Source organism: Dasypus novemcinctus, chromosome 2, assembly GCF_030445035.2.
Source record: "Dasypus novemcinctus isolate mDasNov1 chromosome 2, mDasNov1.1.hap2, whole genome shotgun sequence".
NCBI lineage: Eukaryota > Metazoa > Chordata > Mammalia > Cingulata > Dasypodidae > Dasypus > Dasypus novemcinctus.
This window is the reverse complement of record NC_080674.1, coordinates 67,242,873-67,259,195: the sequence shown is the minus strand read 5'-3', so window position 1 is coordinate 67,259,195 and position 16,323 is coordinate 67,242,873. Positions and strand designations below refer to the sequence as shown.

The 16,323-nt window shown below is 40.2% G+C and overlaps 2 protein-coding genes across 5 annotated transcripts in view; one reads left to right on the top strand and one right to left on the bottom strand.

The window, feature by feature from the left end:
• Nucleotides 1–2,972, bottom strand: part of NLN (neurolysin) — a 133,296-nt gene extending 130,324 nt beyond the window's left edge. The window contains exon 1 of one of the 2 annotated variants that reach the window (XM_004465564.5): nt 2,716–2,972. In XM_004465564.5, the coding sequence (XP_004465621.1) occupies nt 2,716–2,756 (41 nt within the window). In that variant the 5' untranslated portion in view covers nt 2,757–2,972. The remainder of the gene's footprint in view (nt 1–2,715) is intronic. The other variant, XM_004465565.4, reaches the window with a different exon arrangement.
• Nucleotides 2,276–16,323, top strand: part of SGTB (small glutamine rich tetratricopeptide repeat co-chaperone beta) — a 44,948-nt gene continuing 30,900 nt past the window's right edge. Inside the window, exons 1-4 of one of the 3 annotated variants that reach the window (XM_004465562.5) lie at nt 2,276–2,519; nt 4,604–4,726; nt 13,615–13,718; nt 14,555–14,624. In XM_004465562.5, coding sequence (XP_004465619.1) covers nt 4,627–4,726; nt 13,615–13,718; nt 14,555–14,624 — 274 coding nt within the window. In that variant the 5' untranslated portion in view covers nt 2,276–2,519; nt 4,604–4,626. Of the gene's footprint in view, nt 2,520–3,214; nt 3,997–4,603; nt 4,727–13,614; nt 13,719–14,554; nt 14,625–16,323 lie in introns of those variants that run through there. The other 2 variants (XM_004465560.4, XM_004465561.4) reach the window with 2 other exon arrangements.

The window sequence follows — 16,323 nt, the reverse complement described above, 5'->3', positions numbered from 1 at the left end:
ATATTTGCACTGATATGAAAAAGCAATGGTGGATAAAACTGTTAGCACCTGAACACAAATCAAGGCAGTGGCACCAAATTGTACTAGTTAGCAGTCATTGTATTGTTTACTGCCATGTACTCACAATAAAAGTAATGCTGGGAAGCGGACTTGGCCCAGTGGTTAGGGCATCCGTCTACCACATGGGGGGTCCACGGTTCAAACCCTAGGACTCCTTGACCCATGTGGAGCTGGCCCATGCACAGTGCTGATGCGTGCAAGGAGTGCCGTACCACGCAGGGGTGTCCCCCGCGTAGGGGAGCCCCACGTACAAGGAGTGCATCCGGTAAGGAGAGCCACCTAGCGCAAAAGAAAACGCAGCCTGCCCAAGAATGGCGCTGCACACGCAGAAAGCTGACACAACAAGATAACGCAACAAAAAGAAACACAGCTTCCCGGTGCCGCTGATAAGGATAGAAGCAGTCACAGAAGAACACACAGCGAATGGACACAGAGAGCAGACAACTGGGGGGTGGGGGTGGGGAAGGGGAGAGAAATTTTTTTTAAAATGCTAATTTTACTTTAGAATGTCCTTGTTGAAAAAGTAAAATACATAATTATATTAAATATCAACCCTTGACATATATGTGTGGCAAAATATGGATTGTATTTAGGTATGCTTCATACCTAAATACAATGGTGTTGTACAAAGGAAAAGCACCGTGCAATTGATTAAATTGAACTGCAATAGCTGCTCTTTTTTCATGGGAACCATTTTTACTTTAGGAAATGACTATGTTTATTCAGGTAAAAAATACCTTAAAATGTAGCAAAGTAAACTTACTACTTCGAGAAAAACAACTTATAGTATTTGTTGTCAAGGATAAAATTTTAGCTTTAAAGCAAAAATTAGAATTTTGAAAGATTATATCTGCCACAGTGAGCTTGAAAGCATCCCAAAACTTGAAGTTTTTTGTAGAGATGGTTGATATTAACGAATGTGGTTGTTTGATACTGTAGAGTAAAATGTTTCAACATTAGAAAGAGCTGCATAACACCTGAACCACTATTTCACAAATGGCCAATGTTTGATTGTTACAATGTTACAAAATCATGCATAGTAAAGGATTAATTCAAAGTGTAAGCCAGATCAATAGATTTTAATGTAACAGAGTAAGAAAAGTACATTGATATGGTTTCGGATTTCATGCTGCAAGTGACCTATAAAAAATATACTACCTAAACTTTGGTGTGATTTCAAAAAATATGTTACTATTTAAAAAGCATATTAAAATACTCCTCTCTTTCCCAGATATGTATGAGTGTGAGATGGTAGACTCTTCATCTTAAACCAGAAGTCACCAAAATAGCATAACATACTAAATGCAGAAGCAGAAGAATCCAACTATCTTCTATTAAATCGCACATTAGTTTTGCAAAAATGCAGAACAATAACATTCTTCTCATAGTTTTTTTTTTAGGGGGAGGTTGAAAATAGTTATTTTTCAATAAAAATGTTATTTATGCATGTCACTGGATTTATTACTGTTACTTTAAAATACACTAACACTTTAAAAATTTGCCATTTAAAATTTTTAATGTGAGAGAGAAATAACCCATATAAATAAAAGTTCTTAGAGGGTCAGTAATTTTTAAGAGGTGAGGGGGTTCTGAGATTAAAAAGTTTGAGAACTACTGCCTTATACGAATATTTATTCTTTTTTGACACCTGAGCCATGTAAAGAATTTCCTTTTTTGCTACTACGGCTTCATTTGATAGCTGTAACACATGCAACCTGGAGAGCAGCAAAAAAAGAGGATACCCTGAAACAGGGTTAAAATCATCACTTTAACTTTTTATAATTACTATTGTTCCCTGGAAGCACCATGACTATAAGGGCTGAGCAAAGCGGCACACAAGATTTGTGGCCATGTGTAACAGGAAACTAAAAAGCTTAAATGCTGACATGTTCCAAAGTAGTTTTATTAAAGGCATCTAGGAAGATACGCCCCTTTCCTTTTTTTTCTGGTGGCTCTCCGTTCGGATTCATAGCTCAGGGCTGGCTTAGGTAAGGGGGTGGTGGTAGTATTGTTTCTGACCACCATTCCATCCAGCGCAACAGTGCAAAGAATTTAATTCTCTCAGCATCTTGCTCGCGGTCTTTTGCAGAGGGGTGTGGTTAGGAAGCTAGGAAGGGAGCCAAAACAGCAGGTGGGGGCTACCCGAAACCGCGTCCAAGCAGTGATTTTTTTTTTTTTCCATTTGGGGGGAAGTCAATTTGCCTCTGCAAGAGTCAGAATATTTTACCAGAAGGAAAACAGAAAGTAAATTAGAAAGAATGAACGAAAAAAAGCAGCAAAACCAAAGCGGTTTCATCTTGGCTGGATCGCTATGCAAACGTGAGCGCGAGGGGCCAATGAGATTGTCATTCCCGAGTCTCTACCTGCGGCACTTCCCTGGCAGGCCTGCAGTTCTGGGTGGGGGCTTAAGTCAAAGCCACCTTCCTGCCTTCATTCTGAGCAGGTCGCGTCGAGTGCCGGTGAGTCCGTGCCAAACAAAGGGGAATGGATGCCCTCCCTGGGAAGCGGAGGGGGGAGAGGTGGCCCTAAGCTTTCCGCTCCGGGTGTCCCTCGGGAATCGACCTTGCGAGCCGCGGGAGGGACAGTTCCGGGAACGTCACAGGAGTGCTGTCCGGCCCTGCCCACGGTCAAGGTTAACCCGCGCCCGGGAGGTACCTGCCGAGGACTCGCACAGCCGAAAGGCACCTGGCGATCATGGGAGCGCCGGGAAGCGGGTGGCGCAGCAGGAGCTCCGGGGCAGCAGCGACGCGGCCTTGTGCAGGAAGCGACGGCGGCGGCCACGGCGGCGGCGGCCAGCCCCAGCGCAGCCCGGCCCTCCCACGTGCGCCAGCTCCCGGCCACCGCCCGCCCCGCCCGCCCCGCCCGCCCGCGCCGCGCGCCGCGCGCCGTGCCCGCCCCGCGCCGCGCTCGCTGCCCGCGCCGCCCCGCGCTCCGTGTCCGCCCCGCCCCGCGCCGCGCTCCGTGCCCGCCCCGCCCCCGCGCCCGCCCCGCGCCCGCCCCGCGCCCGCCCCGCGCCGCGCTCGCTGCCCGCGCCGCCCCGCGCTCCGTGTCCGCCCCGCCCCGCGCCGCGCTCCGTGCCCGCCCCGCCCCGCGCGTCCTGCACCGCCCCCGCGCCCGCCCCGCGCCCGCCCCGCGCCCGCCCCGCGCCCGCCCCGCGCCCGCCCCGCGCCGCCCTCGGTGCCCGCCCCGCCCCGCGCGTCCTGCACCGCCCCAGGGGCGGTTCTGGCCAGACACTGGCGCCCGGAGCCAGGCGATTTGCTGGGTGGGCAGGGGGCGTCTGCGGCCTGGGAGCGGGGGAAGTGTGGGCGCCGGCTGCTCGCGCTGCGGCTCGGGAGCCAGGCTCACGCCCCGAGGACGAGGGGTCGGGAGGAGCGGCCTGCGACGCCTGCGGGCCTGGTGCGGTGGTCGCGCTTTCTTTCGCCTGGTAAGGGGCTTCTGTCCGGGAAGGGTGCGTCTTTCGTCGCCCCAGGCGAAGGCCTGCATGGCGCACCTGGCTGCAAATCCGGAAGGGGCCGAGACGCGGACCGGGTGTTGAAGGGAGGGAGAGGGAGGTTAATGTGAAGCCCGGAGGTTGGACATCTTTCCCCTTTGCATCCTCCCCTTCACCCACCCCCGCCTTTTTTTCCCCCAGGTTTCATTTATTCCCTTCTGCCATGGGGCCTTATTTAGCAATTTGCAACCCCATGGCCTAGTGGCTGGGCTTGCCTTTAAATTAAGTACACAAATAATAAACATCTTAGAGGAGGGTACCACACCCTGCCTTTGAATTAGGGAACCTGGGGAACAGATGGATGATGTGATTTAGTGGAAATAAGCCGTTAATGCTGGCTGGCCCTGCGCCACTGTTTGGATGCGATAGTATTCCAAATGAATGAACCTGATCCGGAGCTTCCAGCCTGTCCACGAGAGCACAGCTACTGCAGGGAGCAATCGTAGGTTTGTAGTGTCCATCGACTTACACAATGATTTCGTGACACGTCTGTTTATTAAATAGAAATGTCGTTTTTATTAAGAATGACACTGAGCAGTTGAACAACCCTTCATCAATAAATTTTCATCAAATAACTGTCCCAGCCTACAAAAGTAGATGGAGTGTAAATTAAGCATGCATTAAAAAAAATCTCATGAAATAGAGGAAGATGCCTGGTGGGGATCAGCTTCTGAGTCAGCAGTATGAAATCTCCCTCCACTTAATACTGAGGCCTTTTGGGAATATCTGTATTTACATTTGAGTCAGTGTCTGTATATGTTGTTAAACTGAGATGTTCAGTGGGAGAATTAGCTTCTTTTGTACAATTTTAGGGAAAAATTTTACATATGCAAGATTTAACATCTAATATTGGTAAAAATTAAAATATGTAATAAGTTAGCATAACAATACTTAGTATCCTACTCTTTAAAAAGAGAAAGAAGAGATGATACAGATGTTTTCAAACTTGAAGTGTAACTTATTACCCTTATTTTTTATAACCTTTATATTTTATAACTTTTGTGGCTGATTCTTTAAACTAACTTAGTTCAGTATTTTCATTTTTCTTATTAGGGAAAGGTGTTTAAACTTCCAAAATGTCATCTATTAAGCACCTAGTTTATGCAGTTATTCGTTTCTTACGGGAACAAAGTCAAATGGATGCTTATACTTCAGATGAACAAGAAAGCTTAGAAGGTAGGTACCTGTTCTTTGTGTTCATTCATATTATAATTATAAATAAACATTAAAATAGCTATAAACCCAATTTTATGATCTATTTTTAACAAAATCAGAATATTTTTGTTAATTTTTTTAAAAAGGGAGACCTAATTATGAGTTACCTGATTCCCATTCTCTGAGGCTTGTTTTGTTTTCAATTAATAAGGGGTAAGGGGACTAGCATTCATTTATTAAATGACTACTTTGTGTCAGAGCTATGCTATTCATATTATCAGGAATTTATTTTTCACAGTGACTCTTAAGTTAATATCCCCATTTAATAGACGAGTAAGTGAAATCAGATAGGTTAAAGTAACACAGCTAATACGTGGCAAAGCAGAGATTTAAATCTTGATTCTTTACTGTAAAGCTCTTCTTGTATTTTCTACCTATTAGGAAAGCAACTATTTTAAAAACAAAGCATGAAAATACCTTAGTCATCATAATAGCACCTTGTAAAAGTCTAGTAATTATAACACTAATGAGTGCAGACAAGTATCTATTTTGGGACTTGAAATGAGAGGATTTTTTTGTTTTTATGTGAGCTTTAAGTACTGTATTTGGTCATTTGTGAGGTTGAACAGGATTTGGATGATAGCGTCATATGTTTCCTTGACAGCATCTTATATAATTTATGATTATTCATTATAAAATTCAAATTCAGCATAATTATCATGAAGTAGAATTCTGCAGATGGGTTTGTGGAGGTTCACTGAACTTGTGGAGGCTTCAATGATCCTAGCTTCACTGTGGCCTAAACTCTTAAGTATTGTATTATTGTGGAACAGTACATTGGGGAAAACTTAATAAATAACAGTACAGTTTGAATTTCCTTTCTTGAAGCTGCTTCTCCTATGAACGAACACCTCTATTAATTTCAATAATCACCTCCCTTTTAAGTATGCTTTTAGGAGATGGGGATGAAAATTGGGCATTTGTTCTAAATCTACTTGCAATCTGATGAGATAATGTTTTTCTACGTGGCAGTAAGAGGAGCAGGTGACGCACAGTTGGAGAACACTGTATTCAGTTCATTTAATATTGAGGTCTTTTTTGTCCTCCTTCATGGTTAGACTATATGAAGGTAAAGGTGATTGGTTATTTAAGGGAAATATTGGTCATGGCTGCTCTCTGTAGCAAACAGAAAAATGCATTCATTTAGTAAAAGATGTTATTTTCTAATTAAAGGCAGTATCACACTTTTACAGGCCAGAGAGGTTTTTTTTTTTTTAAAAAAAACAAGATGTTAAGTCCTATTTTTAGTATGGTATTCAGCCAAAAATATGTGCCTTCAGCTGTTTATTATATATGGCAGTCAGAAATGGTGCCAGTTGTTTTTGACCGACCCCTATTTTTGACTCTGTGAGTCTAATATAATTAATATAAAATCACACGGTGGTGTCTGCCCACCTTCTAGGCATTTTTAAAACACCCTAGGGAGAATTGAATTTCACATCTCTCTGATCTTAAAGGCTGGAGACCTAGACATATCCTCTTGGTAGGAGGCTGAGGCACCTGCAGGTGGCAAGTGAAGCATATAAATATGGACACATTCAGAAAATTGTACATTAAAAAGAAACTCTTCAGGCAGAATATTTGTCACAACAGTGCAGAGCCTCATGGAGTCCTTTTTCTCTGTGCTGCTGTTAGGAGGTGGGACGAGCTGATCAAAGGGTCTGAGTGAGCTGGTCAGGAAATTTAAGGGCAGAAAAAAGAAATAGCGAAGACTTATAAAGCATTTGGTGCGTGCCAGGTGTTCTTTCTTCCAAACACTTTTACATTAATCAATTCATTTAATTCTTACAAAACCCTATGAGATAAGTACTAATAGAGTTGGGGAAACAGAGGCTTGGAGAAGTTAAGCAAGTTCTCAGAGCCACATGGCTATTGAGTGGCTGAGCCCTGACTCAAACACCAATAGTCTCCTCGGAGGGAGAAACCCATCATGCTACAGGCTCCACTGTAATAGGACAGGGAAGTTCTAGATTTTCATATCAAATTCCAGAATAATGGGCTGGAATGGAAATGCAGAACTAAGTCTTTTGGAAGAGAATGTAGAATATCTATATTCTTGGGGTAGGGAAGGATCTCTTAAGACCCCAAAAGTGCTAACCCTAAAGAAAGGACTGATAAATTCAACCATAGTAAAACTAAGAAGCTCTTTTCTGCCAAATACTACCCAAGAAAGTGAACTGACAAACTGTGGGGTGGGAAAGATACTTTTAACAATTATCATTATGAAAAACTAGTACCCAGAATACATTAACGACTTCTTCAAATCAGTAAGCAAAAGACATGTTAACAACTTCTTAAAATCGGTAAGAGAATGATGAACAATTAAAAAAATAGGGAAAGGGTCTCAACGTACTCTTCATAAAAAGGAAATCGAATGGCCAATAAATAAGTGTGAAGGTGCTTACCCTCATTTGTCATCAAGGAAATGCAAAACAAAACCACTAAGGGAAGTGATCACAAACCTACCAGAATGGCTAAAATAAAACACTCTGAAACACCAAAATAATAATAATAATTATAAAAATAAAATGCCCTAGGAAAGGAGCCTAAGTTCTAATACCAGTTTCAACATTATTGTCAAGCTGGTATACAATCAGCTTTGCGTCTTGTCATCAGATTATGTCACCCACTCCTCTTAATTATCATCTACTGACATTTGCTGTTGTGGCTCCTGCCCATTGTCACTTTCTCTGGCACTACTCCTGTCTTAATTCTTGACAATTGCAGTATACTCAAGGCTGATTTTCTTCATGTTCCTTGGCCCCTCAGTTCTTTGACCCAGTTCTTTGACCTTTTCTCCTCTGGTGATCTTGTCTTTCCCTTTATCTTAACCACTCACAACCTCTATCATCCTACTAGAACAGTGGTTCTCAAGCAGGAACAATTTTGCAATCTTTGGAGGCATTTTTGATTGCCACAACCGAAGGCAGGGGTGTATTATCACTGGAATTCCGTGGGTAGGTACCATGGATGCTGCTAAACATTCTGACAAAGCACAGGTAAGTCCCCCACCAAAAAAAGAATTATGGTGGTCCAAAATGTGAGTAGTACTGAAGTTGGAAACCCTTTCTTGTTGGAGATTTGGACCCGAAGGGTATTGGGAATGAAAGAAAGTGAAAGAAAGAAAAAGAAAGAATGAGAGAGCTGGGATCAGGGTGTCTGTGAGTAATAACTCCTCAGACAACTTTATTGTTTACAAGGGGCTCTCTGTATACCCCAGTGTACATGACAAGATGCAGGCATACGTAGCCTGCGTGCCAATAAGCATAAACACTTAGCATATGTGACATCAAGCAGCAACACGTATTAACTATCAGCATTACCCATAGTCTAAGGAATTTTAAAAAATCTTATCTCAAGATACAGAGTCTGAGTGTTCTATTCACTACAAAAGGTATGTGCTCATCTTTTCTTTCAGCCTTTAACAGCTTCATCCCATTTGCCAGGAACTCTTAATTCCCACATTCCTTAGGTTACAGGCATAGCCATGGAGACAGCACATCTCTCCTTGAGAGGCCACTGTGTCTCAGTTTCCAACACTTTCTTAGACCTTGTCATTACCAAACTGCATCTCCTCCATAAGCTCAATCTTAAACTTTTCATTTCCTTACCACTACTGCTTGTCTTTCCAGTTTACTTCCTCTAGAATCCCTACCCCAGCAATTTTCTTACCCTGCCAGTACCTCCAATCTGTTGATCCTCCACCTTTTCACACCCATCTTCTTGCCCAGCTTATATCCTATGGTTGATTATTGTAATCATTTCCTTTCATATCCCTTCCTTTCATGCAAAACCCAATGTTGTTTACACACAGCCCTCCACTTACTCTGTGCTGATATCCACATGACTATATGGATGAGAAAAACACAGTGCTGACTGGTCCCACCTTGAGTTCATGACCACAAACCTCAATAAAACCTGTAATGGTGCCAGGCAACTCACTATCTGTTCCAAGTTTGTTCATCCTTTACTCTTGTGGATGACTATTTAACACTTTTGCCTGTCTTTTCAACACCCCAAACTTTCTCCCCCATTCTTACTTTCAGTTGATGAACTTACTACCTACTTCACCAGGAAAATTGAAGTGATCTGAATACAACTTCCACAGACTCCCACTGTGGAAGTCTACTGTACCATCTACCCACCAACCAGCACCTATACCTACATACTCTGTCTGCCTCTTACTGTGGATAACCATCCATGTTCATTTCTATAAAAGAGAGCCACTCTAGTGGTACACTAGAAGTCACGCTGTCTCACTTACTCTAGTATATCAGTCTAGTTATTCTACTTTTTCTCCTGTGTCATCAAACTTTCACTCGTTAGAAGATCATTTCCTTCGGTATATAAACTTTCCGTAATTTCTTTCTTCTTAAAAGAATAAAAACAAACAACAAAGAAGTTACTTAGGCTGTGCTGCCTTCCCTCTACACCTCTCCCCCCCCCAGTATTTTGGTTTCTGTTTGCAGCTAAACTCTTTGAAATAATTGTCTATACTTGCTTTCTCCAATTCCTCTTCTTTCAATTTTCTTAAACCTATTCCAGTTAGTCCCTTGCCTTCATCTCTCCACACATATTTCTCTCATCAAAGTCAATCAAGTTGATTTCTGCATTGTTTAGTCTTCAACTGACTTATTAGCCACTGTGGATACAGTTGGTCATTCTCCCTTTGCCTTTATACTTTATTCATTTGGCTTCCATGACACCTCATACTCTCTTGGTTTTCTTCTTATCTCATTGTTTGCTATTTCTCTGTCTCCTTTGCTGATTCCTCTTCTCCTTGACCTCTGGGATGCCGAGGATCCATTGCTTGGTCTTCTAGTCTTCATTATCTATACTTGCTTTCGTGGTGATATTCAGCTTCTTGCCCATAAAATTCTTTTATTTGCTGACATCTCTCAAATTTATACTTTCACCCTAGACCTTTCTTCTGCCTATTAAATATCTTCACTTGTATGCCTACTAGGCACCTCAAATTTAACGTATCCAAAACTGAACTTCTGATCCTCCCACCCAAAATCTGTTCTAGCCACAACTTCTCCATCTCAGTTGATGTTAACACAATCTTTTCAGTTGCTCAGTCCAAAAACGTTGACATTATTCTGGACATCTCTCTTTCTCTCATGTACTGTATCTAATCATTCAGTAAATCCTGTTGGCTCTACCTTCAAAATAGGTCTTCAGGCTTACCATTTCTTATCAACTTCACTTGTATTACCCTTGGTTAGAGCTTCAAGTACTTTCCCCCCCAGATTATAGTAATAGTCTTTAACTGGTCTCTCTGCTTGATCATTGTCCTCTCCATTAATTGTTCTCAACGTTGCCCCCACAGTGATCTTTCTAAGCAGTGTATGTCAAATTGTATCATTTCTCTACTCAAAATCTTGCAATGGCTTTTCATGTTACGTAGTCATTGTCTAGTCATGCTGCACAGTTTAGACTTTAGTGACCTTTCTAATATCCACCATACCTAAGGGCTTTTGCTCTAGCTGTTTCCTCTGTCTGGAATGTTCTTTCCCCAGGTGTAGTAACACTCCTCATCTCCTTCCAGTCTTTGTCGTCAAATCTCTTTTCTCAAAAAGGCCCTCCCTGACCCCTCTATTAAATCTGCGGCCTGCTTCCCCACTCCACTCCCCATACCTTCCATCCTCTTTTCCACTGCACTACTTGTTTATTGTTTATAGCCTACCTCTCCCCTCCACCAGAAGGTAAATGCCAAGAGGTCAGGGATCTTTTCTGTTTTGTTTGCTGATATATATCCCAGGTATCTAGAAATTGCCTGACACATTGTAGGTGTTCTGTAAATATTTGTTGAATTGAACTGATAAATTGAATTAAGAGATCCTGGGCATTTCATGTAAGTTGTTTATATCTTCATTTTAAAATCTTTTAGGTGGTGATATCTGCCCCCTATCCATCTAATAAATGTGTGAGAGAATCAGAATCAGTGAATTTTAGGCATATAGCATATGAAGAGTTTTGAATAAAGTGATATACAAATGGAATATGGTATTTTTTTTTAAAAGGTTTATTTATTTCTCCCCACTCCCCCATTGTTTGCACTTGCTGTGTCTGTTCATCTTCCTTGTTTCTTTCAGAGGCACTGGGAACTGAACTCAGGACCTCTGATATGTGAGGGAAGGGCCTAATTGCTTGAGCCACCTCCATTCCTTTGTTGTGTCTCTCATTGTGTTTTTCTTTTTGTGTCTCTTGTTATATCATCTTGTTGCATCTGCTTGCTGCACCTGTCATGTCAGCTTGCTGTCTTGCTCGTCCTCTTTAGCAGGCACTGGGAACCTCTGCTCCCTGTTTTGTTGTGTCTCTCATTATATTTTTCCTCTTGTGGCTCTTGTTGCATTAGCTTGCTGCACCTGCCCATTGAATCACCTTGCTGTCTTCTTTAGGAGGCACTGGGAACTGAACCAGGGACCTCCCCTGTGGTAGGCAGGAGCTCAATTGCTTGAACCACATCTGCTTCCCGGAATATGGTATTATTGATAAAGCTCTTCACGTGACTTTCTCTTCATTGGTACCAAACAGACTTATTATTTGGTATTAGAATGGAGTAATAATTATATACAGCATTTCTTTAGATTTTTATTACTTATTTCTGAGTGTAATCTCCTAAAAGGAAGATCAAATGTAATAATTTGTTTTATTATTCATAAATGAGAATTTTGAGGTAAAAAGTTGATTTATTGCCCTTGGATTATTTAATTTTGGGGGCTGGATTAATAATGATAATGAGATAGTCCTGATTTCCAGGATTGTGGTACCTCAGTTCACCAAATCATGTCTTTCTAAATATGTGTTAGTGTTGAACATTAAACATTTTGGCAACTCAGTGTCCTTATTGAAACAGAATTGTGCTTGTAAAAAGCCAAAATAACTGCCTCCTTTAGTGATATTTAATAGGGTTTAATGTAAGCCCTATATCTGTGTTCTAAGATTGATGGCCACAATGATAAAGGAGCTAGAGTAGATTGTCTCAACAAGATAGGGCATAGAAATACCTGAACTTTCCAACTGTCCATGTTTAGCTCTGATGTTCCATGCTCTAGTTTTTCATTTAGGACTTGGTTCAGTTGTATGTATTTTTTACATGGTTGAGAATTAATGTTTTCTGAGGGGAGAAGAGCTCGTTTCAACAGATTTGATTGGTTCTATTTTCTCTGAAATTAAAATATAACTTCCAGAGGCAGCTGGGTAAATGTATTGAATGTCTGTTATTTGCCAGACTCTGTTAAAAGTCAACGATGAATACCATGTAGACCCTGTCCTCCAAGAGACTTAGACAGACATGTAAGCACATATAATGCAATAAATACAGTAAAAGAGCAGAAGCTACATGGTACAGTAAAGGAAATGATCAATGAAGGATAATGGTAATCAAGAATGGAGAAAAAACTTAATCGTCTTCATGGCAATGAGAACCTATTTTCTTGTGGCCCATAATTAAAAGTACAAATACAGCTGCTTGACAAGAATAAGAAGGGAGAGAATGAGGGATGGGTAGAGGAGAGATTATTTTCCATCTGAAAGACACCTTGACTTTTTGTAGTTGGTAACTTAGTTACTTAGTTGCTTTTCTAAGGAGAATTGTTCTGTGGCTAGAGGGAGTAGTAGTAATTCTCTTATGACAGAGATAACTTTCTCAGGACCACAATTAATGTATACTGTATCTTTTAAAAGTCATACAAATGTAAGTGAACCTATTCCATACTGTCTCAAAGTACTCTGGACATTTTGGCTACATTTTCATCTTGTCGAGCCAGAAGAGAATTCCAACAAGAGAGCTGTCACTCTTAGAGTACTTGTAGAGAGGACAGGATATGCTCTCTCCTCTGTTATTGTCCTAGTTCAGAACCCTTGTGTGTTGATATCACTTAAGGAGCCCACCGCCTTTTCTGCTTCTGTTCTCTCACTGGTCTTTCCTCTTTAACCCGTTCTCAAAATTTCTAGGAGACTTTTAGTTCTAAACACAAATCCAGTTAAGTTATTCTCCTCCACTAAATTCTGTAATGGCTCTCTGTTTGCTGATAGCATGAAATCCAAATCATGTAAAAATGCCATTTAAGGTGCTTTGTCATCGGATGCCAGACTTCTTTTTAGGTTATCTCCAACCATCTATTTCCAGGCAGTCTGTCCTGTAGCCATACTAGTTATCTTCTCATACTCCCTGTATAGAGAAGGCACTTGTCACCGCTTAACATGCTATATTTTGTTTTTCTGCCTCTTTCTGTTAAATTTAAGATTTTTGTCTGCTATCTCTACTGCTGTCTGTACTGTTAAGAACAGTTTCATATACATAGTAGATACTCAGGTAATGCACTCACTGGCATGAGTGATTTTTTAAAAGCCAATCTGTCTTCATATAAGTGCACCAGGTTAATATTTCATGTCTCCTATGTACTAATGAATAACTTTCTCTTACTAATTTTAATCAGGTTGAGAATTCTATTTCTCATGTTAAAAATAGATAATTTTTTAGTTTTCTTCAAAGCGTTAGGATTTCAGTGGTTAATCAGAGATTTTGTTTGGGAGATTAAGTTGTTAATGATTTGCTTTTCTGGTAGAATTCAATAAGAATGTTATGTAATTCATATTTTGAGAAATTATATTCTAGGTAACATTTTATTTTAAGTGAGGAATAAGAAATTCAGTTGTCTTCCCTTAATAGTTGGTCTATAAACAGGAATATCTATGCAGCTGAACCATTTAGTTTTCCTTATGTTCTGTGATCATAAATGCTAAACTACCACAGATTGCAATTTTACCAGAAAAGAAAAAGGAAAAGGTTATTTCTTTTTTTAATTTCTCCTTTTTTCACTGTTAAAATTTATTTCAAGTTGCAATTCAGTGCTTGGAGACGGTTTTTAAAATCACTGCAGAAGATACACACCTTGCAGTGTCACAGCCTTTGACAGAAATGTTCACAAATTCCCTCTGTAAGGTAAGCTGTATTATTTTCTCTTTAGTACCTGATTTAAGTATGACTACAATTTTATGTTAGATTGTTACATAGTTGAGGGGTTGGGACTAAAAGGAACTAACTTCTTCCTGAGTATAAGATAATTCATGTTAGTAGCTATTTTCATCCTCTTGTCTTCTTTTGTATTTAATAATATGTGTTAGTTGATCAGGTTTTATTTTGGAGGGACCGGGGCGAGGGATTGAACCTGGGACCTTGTATGCGGGAGGCTAGTTCTCAACCACAGAGCCACATCAGCTTCTCTGAGTTGGTTTTTTCATTTGTTTTGCTAGTTGTTCATTTTTTTGTTTTTTTCTGGAGGCACCAGGAACTGAACCTGGGACCTCCCATGTGGGAGGTGGGAGCTCAGTCACTTGAGCCATATCCTCTCCACCTGTGCACATTTAAAAATAATATGATTACACTATAAATTTTTTTAACCTGTGATTTTTCACTTAGTAGCTTATCTCTTAGGACATCAAATATTTTATAACAAAATTTTCAGTAATACGGACAATCTCTTGAAACTACTTATATATCTTTGTATCCCATTTCAATTTTTTTTTCATGAAGTGGGATTTCTGGGTATAGGAAAAGCAAATAAAAATTGTTTTGTGTTGCCTATTGTTCTTCAGAATGTTCCACGTATTCTGAAGAATTTTTCCCCATTTCTCGGTAACACTAGTATATAGGTGTTAAATTTCATGGCGGGAATTACAGATGATTTATAATGTGGATAGCTAAGTATTGTTTACTTGTAGTTCTTTGGGATGGCTGTGTAGCTCAATAGAAGTACATTGATTTTTATTTAATTTCAGAATGATATTGTGCCTCTCTCAAACTCAGTGGCTGAAGATGTGGGAAAAGCTGACCAATTAAAAGATGAAGGTGACTATTTCATAGAAAAATTACTTTCTTAGCGAAGTTTTCTGAAACTCTGGAGACAGTAACTCTGTCAATCAGTATGATTTTGAGTTACACACCAAGAGTGGATAGTTATAAGGCCACCTGGCACTGTGAAACAGTATTGATGGATAAGAAGCTTGGAAATATGGAATGACTTGTGGGCAACATAGGTGTGGCTTGCTCCAAGAGAAGCAGGTCTGTTGTGAGTAAAACTAGCAAAACAAATTAAGGGCTGATTATTTTTAACTGTATTTGCTACGTTTACTCTTAGATCCCAGTTTCATTATACTTAAAGAGAGAAAAATAATTTTCAGTATTATTTTAATTCTTGTGTAGTTAGTGTTTTTGAGTTTTAGCTCCCTAGGGCTGGTGTTAAAAAATACCAAAAACTGGGTGGCTTAAAGCAACAGAAATTTATTGTCTCAGTTTTGGAGACTAGAAGTTAGAACTTAAGGTTTTGGTATGGCTGTGCTGAGGTCTGCAGGGAATATTCTGTTTCAGGCTTCTCTTCTGTCTTCTGTTGGTGGCTGGCAGTCCTTGGCATTACTTGGCTTGTGGCATATGCAATCTCTGCCTCCCTTGTCACGTGGCTGTCTCTTCTTTCTGTGTCTGTGTGTTTCATCTCCCCTCTTTGATTAAAGATCTACCCTACTCCAGTTTGACTTTATTTTATTTTTTCACAGTTCTTTTTTCTTTTTAATTTTTATTGTAGTAACACATTTACAACATAAAATTTCCCATTTTAATCACTTTCAAGGACACAGTTCACTGGTGTTAAGTACATTTAAAATATTGTGTTACCATCAACACCCACCAGTCTGACTTCATTTTAATTTGACTAGTTCCATTTGCACTGACCTTATTTCTAAGTAAGGTCACATGCACGAGTACTGAGGGTTGGGTCTTCAACCTATCTTTGTAGGGGACATGGTTTAACTCATAACAAATTCTTTGAAATTTGCTGATACATGCATATGGCACTTGATTTAAGTGTTTATTAGCCAGCACATTTGATTACATACATTATTAAATTTTTTGAAAGCTGGCTATTGAAGCATTCTTGGTTTTAACAAATAATTCACTATTGAGGCTTTGTGTTTGATTTTTCTATCACATTTTTTTTAACAAATCAGTTTCATTGATACATATTAATAAAGTATACACTTAAACCAAAGTGCACAATCAGTGGTATCTGGTATAATCACATAGTTGTGTTTTATCACTTTAATCATTATTAGAGCATTTTCATTGTTTCATAATAATAATAATAAACAAACAAGAAAATTCTTTAACTCTCAGTCTCGCTCTGTTTCCCTTGCTGTACATAGGGTTTTCGTTTTGTTTGTTTGTTTTTTTTATTAAGTACGGGGGAAGGAACCCAGGACCTTGTACATGGGAAGCAGGTACTCAACCACTTGAGCTACATCTGCTCCTCTCTATCACATCCGTTATGTTAAACTATAGAGAAAAGTTGAGGCCTACAAGATTTGTCCTCAGAAACAGTTGGGCAGCGTCCTTGTCTTTAACAGTGAATGAGAGCCAATAAATTCTTCATCCTATAGGCGGAGACCTATTAGGGAATATGTTATGTTCAGAAACTATATATACAAGCATTTTGGGCCTTTTCTTTAGTTTGTGTCCTGAAGAAGACAGTGGACTTAAAAATAAATAAAACAAGAAC